The 10,863-nt window shown below is 38.7% G+C and overlaps 2 protein-coding genes across 2 annotated transcripts; both read left to right on the forward strand.

Annotated features, from left to right (window-relative positions):
• Positions 1 to 7,203: 7,203 nt before the first annotated feature.
• LOC131865684 (aspartic proteinase nepenthesin-1-like) lies at positions 7,204 to 8,529 on the forward strand. Its single transcript, XM_059215358.1, has one exon. It carries the CDS (start codon positions 7,204 to 7,206, stop codon positions 8,527 to 8,529), a length of 1,326 nt encoding a protein of 441 aa, XP_059071341.1.
• A 793-nt stretch (positions 8,530 to 9,322) lies between these two features.
• Positions 9,323 to 10,648, forward strand: LOC131865685 (aspartic proteinase nepenthesin-1-like). The gene has a single exon (XM_059215359.1). It carries the CDS (start codon positions 9,323 to 9,325, stop codon positions 10,646 to 10,648), a length of 1,326 nt encoding a protein of 441 aa, XP_059071342.1.
• The last annotated feature ends 215 nt before the right edge of the window (positions 10,649 to 10,863 follow it).

Consider the following 10,863-nt stretch of genomic DNA (forward strand, 5'->3'; position numbering starts at 1 on the left):
TCGATTAAACATATTATTGAAGATAGCGTAATGCTTCTCAGGGGATTCTACGAATTTAACATTTCACATGTCTATCGTGAGGGTAATAAGGTTGCCGATATTTAGGCCAACATTGGGGCCGACTTGCCAAGTAGGAAAGTTTGGAACATTTATGATCGGATCCCAGTGGATCATCTTAACCTACTCCGTAATGATCATGATGCATGCAAAGCTCAAGGGGCTTTCGGAAATGATGGAGAATGACGTCTTCCAAAGTGTCCTGGGCAAGACTTCTTCTATGAGGGGAAAGTCAAACTTTTTGGTGGCGTTTTTGATTGTTTTTGTTTAGCTCAACTCTGTTTGTGTTGCAGGTTGTTGAGAATCGGTATTTTTCAAGATTGGGGGAGATAGGAACCGTTTGGAGCCCATAGTCTATGAAAAATGATGAAATAAGGAAGCAGTATGCAAAGAACTTTCGATAAGTGTTTTTACTAGTTATATCGAGATGCTTCATGGTGCGGATGCCCTTGTTACCGAGGCCTTTGCTCATGGGTGGAAGTATGGTGTGCTCTGTGTCTATGGTATGGAGCTGGAGGTTGATGAGGAGATGGTGGATAAGGTGTCCAACATGCTATTCATATAGTTTCTAAGGGCATTGGACAACATCTAAACTAGTAGCTTTTCTTATATTTTCTTAGTTTATTCAATTGGGCGACGAAGGTGATGAGTGGAGTGCATTTACATTTGATTAAATTCTTGTTCTAATTTCATTCTTATTATTTATTTATTATCTTTTAAAACTATTGTGCTTACTAGATAATGTGCAGCCTTTGTAAAGGATTTTTCCATCTCCATTGACCCGATTAACCACCTAAGGTGAGATGCATTTAGATCTACAATGATATAAAAAATTCTTTCTTAGTGCTTGGCAATGTATGGCACATGAAGATACTATTAGGAAGTTTTAAATTGAACCAGTTTAAACATAGTCTGCTCTTTTCTCTTTTTTCTTTTATTTTGGTAATTACTCCTTCAGCAAGGCATTTAACTAGCTCCAATCGCTTAGTATCCATTAATTTACTATTTTGGGTCATGAAAATAATGTATTCTAGTATAACGCCATTTCATTTTTCTTTACTTATTATTATTATTTTTCTATCGAAGATTCTTGTCGCAACGGATATAGATGCTAGAAAATATTTATTTATTATTCAATGTATAGCTAGAAAGGAAGAAGGATCATTCAATTGGGAAAGGGATAATTTTACACTCTTAACTTAAGTACAATAGAGCACTTCAATTATTTAGTTGGTTTATTTTTTTATGGAAATAATCCTTATAAATTATGTATCGTAGTAGAGATTTGGATATCTGAATAATTGGCCAGCACAGGCCAAACCTAATCCCAACTAACTCTTCCACCATATTGCACACGTGGACTACTTTCATATACCGTCCTAAAGAATCCCATCTCAAAGCAAACAGAGGTACCATGTTTTGAGAAGTCCAATGGGAAAGTTGATCTTAGCACTCACTTGACAACATTTACTACTTTATCTATTGTCTTGATTCTTGATGATGCTCTTCCTGCAAAAATATTTTCCATTTCATTGAAAGAAATGACATTGGATTGATTTTTCTCTCTATCTATTAATTCAATAAACTCTTTCTCATATCTTGTTAATCAATTTTTATAACATTTAAAAAAAATATTGGACCTAAAGTAACATTAATTGATGGTGTGGCGAATGGGAATCCCAGACCTGCTGGATGTGGGGAAGTGGTGCGTGATAACAATGGCAGGATGGTCTCGACAATGGCCCTCTCTTTGGGTACCCAGACAAATCACTTTAATGAGGCCTTCACAATTTACACCAATATCAAATTGGCCAAAGAAAAAGGTTTGAGAAGGGTCTGGTTGGAGTGTGTCTCCCTAAACATCATTGTTTAACGACTTCCTCCTCTCCTATTTGGTCGATTAAACATATTATTCAAGATAGCCTAATTCCTCTCAGGGGCTTCTATGAATTTAACATTTCACATGTCTACCATGAAGGTAATAAGGTTGCCGATATTTAGGCCAACATTGGGGCCGACTTGCCAAGTAGGAAACTTTGGAAGATTTATTATCAGCTCCCGGTGGATCTTCTTAACCTACTCCGTAATGATTATGATGCGTGTGAAGCTCAAGGGGTTTTTGGAAATGATGGAGAATGACATCTTCCAAAGTGTCCTGGGCAAGACTTCTTTTATGAGGGGAAAGACGAACTTTCTGGTGGCTTTTTTAATTGTTTTTATATGGTTTAGGTCAACTCTGTTTGTGTTGCAGGTTGTTGAGAATTAGTATTTTTTAATATTAGGGGAGATAGGAACCGTTTGGATCCCATAGTCTGCGAAAAATGATGAAATAAGGAAGCAGTATGGAAAGAATATTCGGTAGGAGTTTTGACTAGTTATATTGAGATGCTTCATGGTGTGGATGCCCTTGTTACTGAGGCCTTTCTTAATGGGTGGAAGGATGGTTTTATCTATGTCTATGGTATGGAGCTAGAGGTTAATGAGGAGATGGTGGCTAATGTGTCCAAAATTCTTCACAAGGGCACCAAATTCTACAAGCATAAGAAATGTGCGATGGTGGCGATGAAAACCTTTTTCCCGCCGAAGGAAGGGGAGAAGGTGAGAAAGAATAATAATGTTGGGTGGGAGAAAAAATCACTTTCAAAGCCATGGTAGGAGGTCTCAGAGGTTATCGTGCACCGCCTCACCCTTGATGGTAAATTTTGTAGCTTACTTAACTATCACTTTGTCATTATTAATCATTTTCGGCATAACAAGTGCATTTCCTTGGCCTTTTATTTGGTCTCATCATTGAATAATAGCATTAGGGCTCACGAGAAATGTGCATCCTCCCTTGTTCTCCATGAGGGCTTATTCCCGTTGATTATGAAGTATGCCAAGACTATCCATGTCGAGAGGAATATGAGTGCTAAAACTGGTATAGAATACAAGAAGAATGTCCATATTCATTATGGGGAAATCTCTTCTGATGAAGAGGTGGACTTCGATGGGAACGAAGTCCTTCACATTTATAACAAACAAGGACCCTCATCGTCTAAAATCCCTAACCATACTAGCAGAAAATAAATTATTTTATCTAACGAGGAGGATGACCCTGAACATGTCCCTAATTCGGTGGACGGTAGTTCTGATGTGAAGGTTAAAAGAGTGGCCAGCGTTTCTATGTCAAGATCTATTGACAAAACCAAAGTATTTAACAATGTCAACGAGAATTATTCTAAGCGGTCGAATGCCTCTCAGATTGATTTGGACGTGCCTGTGGAGGATTAGGGTGTCAATGTTTCTATACCTACTCTTGGTGGTGGGTTTACTCCTAAGGAGATGGTCTGTCGGTCCGTGAGAATACGATTACGAATATTAACTTGAGGAATTTAAAGGATAACCTAAATGCCCAATTCACCTAGATTTTTCAAGAGATTAATAATCTTGAAGAGAAGGCCAATCCACCTAATGGGGACCTCGATAGTATTAGGTTTCGAATATGCATACCCTAGCTAATGGTATTAAAAACCTTAAGGAGGAACATGAAGAGCACATTAAGGCTTTGGAAAATGACTTATAAACATCAGCATAGTTTGAGTGTGGTGGTGGAGGTTAGTATTTTTGCCATGAACAATACTAGCTTTGGTCTATGTAGACTCAATGAATAGGATGAAGTTTTTCATTATATTTCTCAGGGCAAGTGCCCCACTGGTAGCATTGAGATGGTGAAGAAATCTAAGGTTGTGAATGCTGGTACCTGTAAGAAACTTAGGGCTCCCTCAGAGGATGTGGATGCGGATCTGGATACGAAAGAGAAGCCCCTACTTGGTCCAGCGACGAGGCTCCATAGAAAAGATAAGGGTGTGACCCGTGTTGACAACATCATTAAGAAAGTTCAAAAAATCAATGAGGATGTCATTCAGAAGAATGACAAATTGGTCAAAGTGTTGTAGTTTTGTTATGTAGAAATTCTGTATTGTTTTTGTCTGTTGTTCTATGGGGCTGCTTTGCCCTAGTTTTTATGGGTTGGTTCACATCTGGTTTTTTGTTGGGTCCTTGAAGGTTGAGTTTTTATGATAATATTACAATAATACTAATACAATTTACATGATTTGTATAGTTTATTTCTATTTGAAACTAAAAAATTATTCTATTCTATTTACATTTTCACCATTAATTACTTGAACTATTTAAACAAATATGTTTCTATTCAATAATATTATTATTATATATAATACATTAACAGAATAATAAGTAAATAACTTAAAACCCACTAATATAGTCATTTTAACACATATAAACATATTAAATTTTGAAGTGTCTATAAAACCCATACAACTTTTTTAGGGTTTCGGAATTACTAGATGGTTTGATTTAGACAAATGGAAACATAAAGGTTGAGTGTACTTAGTAATTAAAAAAGGTCCCACCATTCACTTATCATGGGAAACCGTGCAACACCTAAATTGTATAGAAATAAAAAATAAGAAAATAATGACATTTATGAATTATTAAAGAGGCACACGGAACAAGTGGCAGGAACCCTAAAATTTAGATTGTGAGAGCTCAAATATTTGAGAGTACTATGTTTGCATTAATGGAGGAGTAGAATTTTCGAAAAAATCTCATCTGATCGTGACTGCAAGAGGAGAGATAGTGGTAAAATGAGAAGATCGAGAGACGATGAGCAGTGCACACATTCTGACATAAAATGAAGAATAAAACTAATGGACAGTGGACAGCTCCAATATTCCCAATCATCTTGCAATGCTGTCTCCTTTACTCACAATCATTGATGCCCAAAAATAGCTCATCCAATTCATATAAGAGACGCCTTCGGCATAATAAATTCATGTACTATTTTCCCTCTTCTATAATTTCTCTCATATGAAGCATGCAATCACCATTTCTAAATAAAGCTTTTATATGACAGGATGTGGTAGTATCAATATACCATAGGGCACTACATCACAGAACCTTTTGCACATGAAGATACCCCTAAACTTACTACTCATTTTCATATTTCTTAATCTTCTAGATTGTTAAATAGGTTCACGTATTTTATTGATGTCTATTTAATTCTTGAGATATAAGCTACTCATTATACATAATTTCTCTATTTTTTAGGCTCTCATGAAGGATTCAAATGTAAAGAATGAGTATCACATGCTAGTATGTGCCAAGGTCCATTACTCTATCTATATTAACTATTATTTGACGTCCAAGCATCTAATTTAAACGATATATTCCACATTCCATATGCTTTGAGATGTATTACTATTTTAGGATTCACATGCACGTCAATGTATGGTCAAAACATAATGGTAAAATATTTTAATCTAGTCAAACTATCCTTAGTTTTGGGTATATTATTAGAGGATGGATTAATTCAAGCATATATCAAGAAATGATGCAATCTTGTCGAAATCTTGGCCCATTTTCTAATTAGCCACCCTTATTAATTTACATACACCCGCTTATATTCTATCTTAGCTCGTGGATTCATGCACACATTCGTATGTATCACATTTATTATTAGATTATTCTCCATCCACCCTCAATGTCTAGGCATTTATTCTCTACTTAAGTATTAGCCTTTTTTCTGTTATTGGTCAATAATGGGGCGTCCAATCAATATTGCACCATACAATACTGACCCTTGAGATTTAGCAATTTAAATTCGAATTTTTTAACTCCAAACCTTTTATTCTATCATAATTACATTTAGTACCTGTTTTATGTGATTTATTGAACATTTTGGTTTTTGAAAGAATTCAATGTGCATTTATTTAACATGCAGTCGCTTTGAGAATTCATTGAATACGAATCTGCATAAATGAAACATTTATCATAGAAACGCTTTTGGTTGGAGCACCAAGATGAATCTATCTCCATCAAAGTTTTCATCTTGGGAAATTTGCATGCTTCTTTTCCATTTACCTAAATTGGCCAGGCTCGTGAAGCCGACCATTCCGAAGAATAACCTAGGAGAACTTGACCCTAGTGATCTACCAGGCTCCCTAATGTGATTTTAACTATTGCGAATACTTGACAATTAGTGAAGAGTTAACTTCAAGGTAAATTGACGAAAAGTGAGATTTATTAGATCAAATGTTAGGGAAGAATTTATATTCACACATATAGAACTTACACATATCTATGGATTTGACATAAAACAATCGTGGACATGGGGAGTGATCCCTAGTTGACATGACTTTCATGCTTATCACTGATACAACTACATACCCAATTCTTAAAAGATGGATTCTTAAATTCAATTTAGATGATTTATATAATTGCATGTTCAACCACATAGATTACGTTAACTTTTATCTACTTTTTGCTTCTGGTATAAATCCTTGAGCAAAACGTTATGATAGGATATGGCAATGTGAATATATAATAGAACATTGCGTATAACACTTCTGCACAAGTAAAATTGAGAAATAAGATAAATAAGAACGAGAATAAAAATAAAATTCAATTTAGATGATTTATATATGTGGATGTTCAACCACATAGATTGCATTAACTTTCATGTACTTTTTCTTTCTGGTATAAATCCTTGAATAGAACTTTATGATAGGATACGGTAATGTGAATACATAATAGAGCATTGAATATAACACTTTTGTACAAGTAAAATTTCTAAATCTTAAAAATGAATAAACTAATTAGAGCAAAATTTAAGAATGAGATAAACAAGAATGAAAATAAGTTGAAAAGCCGGATAAACCGACTAAGAATAATTATGTGTAAACTAATTTTAAATATTTTTAGAAAACCAACCCTCCAGTTACAACACGTTTTGGAATTTCGATCTGAATGGGTCCAAAAAATTCAATGGGAAGAAGGAATTGGATTACGAGTTAAGTGTACGGAAATACTTAGTGAAGGTATGGACAGAAAAAAATACGATTCACTTCGAATTGCAGCAGTCTATTCTACTTCTAGAACAATTCCAGACGGGCGGGGATAGAGAAGGGGAAATTAAATAAATTCGTCTATCCTTCTAAGAGGATCGATATTGTTATGTGGACACGTCGGGGAATCTGTTGATTTTGATTTAAGGCTCCTTCTCACTCTCTCTGTGTATATATATTGCATGGAGTGGAGTAGATGAGAGCAGAAAAAGGTTTCGAGGTTTAGAAAAGAAAAAGAGAAATGGAGCGTTCAAAGCTGTTGGGTTTTGTGGTCTTGATATGCTTTACTATTCCAACGATATCATGTTCTTCGGACAGACTGTTTAGTGGTTGGCCGAAGTCTAGCAGCGATGAAAATGTAAAAATAAGGGTGAATATGACGCGCAGATCAGAGAGAGAGTTGGGTTTTTCTGAGAGATTGGGTTTGGCTGTGGATCGAAGTAAGAAGCGAATGAAGAAGATAGAGGCATTGATAAGAGGGCAATTAGACGCTGAAACGCCCGTTGAAGTAGGGGATGGAGAATTTTTGATGAGCGTTGCACTGGGAACGCCCTCTGTGAGCTTCGAAGCGATTGTGGACACGGGGAGCGATCTGATTTGGACTCAGTGCAAGCCTTGCAAGGACTGCTTCTCTCAGCCTAGGCCAATCTTCGACCCCTCCAAGTCCCCCACATTTTCCACAATTCCCTGCGGTGATTCTCTTTGTGACGCCTTGGGGAGTACACAAACCGGATGCAATCCAGATTGTACCTTTATGTATCAGTATGGCGATGGTTCCTTCACCAGCGACGACCTGGCTTACGAGACATTGTCAATTGGGAGCAGCAAGGTTAAAGGCATTGCATTTGGATGCGGGCATGACAACGAAGGACAAGGATTCTCTCAGGGTGGTGGCCTTGTGGGACTGGGAAGAGGTGGTCTCTCCCTTATCTCACAGCTGGGTTCCAAAGCAGAGAACATGTTCTCTTACTGTCTTTTGCCCATCACCGACTCTTCTTCACAAACCAGCCCCCTCTTTTTCGGCGAGGGTGCTTCCTTGAGCGGAGGAGCCAAGACTCTCCCACTCATCAAGAGCAGTATCATTCCCACTTTCTGGTACATTCCTATTACAGGAATCACCCTCAATGGTAAGGCACTAGATATTCCTCCTGGAACTTTCGATCTGCAATCGGATGGCAGCGGAGGTATGATTATCGACTCCGGAACCACTGTTACCATTCAGGACAAGGTTGCCTACTCTCCTCTTAAGGAAGCAATTCAGTCCGCCATTGATCTCACTCCTGTAGACGGGTCTTCTACAGGTTTGGATCTTTGTTACCACACATCATCCGCTCACCTCACCTTGTCAACCCTCCTCTTCAACTTCAAAGGCGGCGTGGATTACGAGCTTCCGGCAGACAACTTTTTCATTCAGGCATCTGAAAATCTCTTGTGCCTGGCAATGTTGGGTGAACCATCGGGGAATCCTTCCATCTTCGGAAACATACAGCAGCAAAACTTCCATATCCTTTACAACAATGCCCAGAACACGCTCTCTTTCCAGCCCACTAAGTGTGATTCTCTTTAAATCATCATCTCCCTCTTCTAATTCTTCTTCTTCTCTTTTTCTGTCTCTCTCATTTCCTCTTCCTCTGTCCTTCGAATGCAATATGTGATCTCGTCTCCTGCGTCTGCCTTTTGCACTGTCCGATATGCGAATCATGTAAATTTTCATCTTCGTAGCTGCTTATTTTCAGTAAAATTGTTTGGCCCCTGTTGTTCTCGGGGACCTTCATTTATGGTTCCTTATGATATGCTACACTATGTGTGTTATTTTGGCATGGAAATGAAGGTGCGATAATTGATTATCAATATAAATTGCGTGTTAAAACAACGACAAGAGAATTTATATAATTATGAAGCATTTGTAATGGTCTTATGTTTTCTTCAAGTCTCAAGTGTAAAATAAATTATTGTATGTCTATGAATATTTTTAGAAAACCAACCCTCCGGTTACAACACGTTTTGGAATTTCGATCTGAATGGGTCCACAAAATTCAATGGGAAGAAGGAATTGGATTACGGGTTAAGTGTACGGAAATACTTAGTGAAGGTATGGACAGAAAAAAATACGATTCACTTCGAATTGCAGCAGTCTATTCTACTTCTAGAACAATTCCAGACGGGCAGAGATAGAGAAGGGGAAATTAAATAAATTCGTCTATCCTTCTAAGAGGATCGATATTGTTATGTGGACACGTCGGGGAATCTGTTGATTTTGATTTAAGGCTCCTTCTCACTCTCTCTGTGTATATATATTGCATGGAGTGGAGTAGATGAGAGCAGAAAAAGGTTTCGAGGTTTAGAAAAGAAAAAGAAATATGGAGCGTTCAAAGCTGTTGGGTTTTGTGGTCTTGATATGCTTTACTATTCCAATGATATCATGTTCTTCGGACAGACTGTTGAGTGGTTGGCCGAAGTCTGGCAGCGATGAAAATGTAAAAATAAGGGTGAATATGACGCGCAGATCAGAGAGAGAGTTGGGTTTTTCTGAGAGATTGCGTTTGGCTGTGGATCGAAGTAAGAAGCGAATGAAGAAGATAGAGGCATTGATAAGAGGGCAATTAGACGCTGAAACGCCCGTTGAAGTAGGGGATGGAGAATTTCTGATGAGCGTTGCACTGGGAACGCCCTCTGTGAGCTTCGAAGCGATTGTGGACACGGGTAGCGATCTGATTTGGACTCAGTGCAAGCCTTGCAAGAACTGCTTCTCTCAGCCTACGCCAATCTTCGACCCCTCCAAGTCCCCCACATTTTCCACAATTCCCTGCGGTGATTCTCTTTGTGACGCCTTGGGGAGTACACAAATCGGATGCAATCCAGATTGTACCTTTATGTATCAGTATGGCGATGGTTCCTTCACCAGCGGCGACCTGGCTTACGAGACATTGTCAATTGGGAGCAGCAAGTTTAAAGGCATTGCATTTGGATGCGGGCATGACAACGAAGGACAAGGATTCTCTCAGGGTGGTGGCCTTGTGGGACTGGGAAGAGGTGGTCTCTCCCTTATCTCACAGCTGGGTTCCAAAGCAGAGAACATGTTCTCTTACTGTCTTTTGCCCATCACCGACTCTTCTTCACAAACCAGCCCCCTCTTTTTCGGCGAGGGTGCTTCCTTGAGCGGAGGAGCCAAGACTCTCCCACTCATCAAGAGCAGTATCATTCCCACTTTCTGGTACATTCCTATTACAGGAATCACCCTCAATGGTAAGGCACTAGATATTCCTCCTGGAACTTTCGATCTGCAATCGGACGGCAGCGGAGGTATGATCATCGACTCCGGAACCACTGTTACCATTCTGGACCAGGCTGCCTACTCTCCTCTTAAGGAAGCAATTCAGTCCGCCATTGATCTCACTCCTGTAGACGGGTCTTCTACAGGTTTGGATCTTTGTTACCACACATCATCCGCTCACCTCACCTTGCCAACCCTCGTCTTCAACTTCAAAGGCGGCGTGGATTACGAGCTTCCGGCAGACAACTTTTTCATTCAGGCATCTGAAAATCTCTTGTGCCTGGCAATGTTGGGTGAACCATCGGGGAATCCTTCCATCTTCGGAAACATACAGCAGCAAAACTTCCATATCCTTTACAACAATGCTCAGAACACGCTCTCTTTCAAGCCCACTAAGAGTGATTCTCTTTAAATCATCATCTCCCTCTTCTAATTCTTCTTCTTCTCTTTTTCTGTCTCTCTCATTTCCTCTTCCTCTGTCCTTCGAATGCAATATGTGATCTCGTCTCCTGCGTCTGCCTATTGCACTGTCCGATATGCGAATCATGTAAATTTTCATCTTCGTAGCTGCTTATTTTCAGTAAAATTGTTTGGCCCCTGTTGTTCTCGGGGACCTTCATTTATGGT

The sequence above is a fragment of the Cryptomeria japonica genome, unplaced genomic scaffold (assembly GCF_030272615.1).
Source record: "Cryptomeria japonica unplaced genomic scaffold, Sugi_1.0 HiC_scaffold_116, whole genome shotgun sequence".
NCBI classification, from domain to species: domain Eukaryota; kingdom Viridiplantae; phylum Streptophyta; class Pinopsida; order Cupressales; family Cupressaceae; genus Cryptomeria; species Cryptomeria japonica.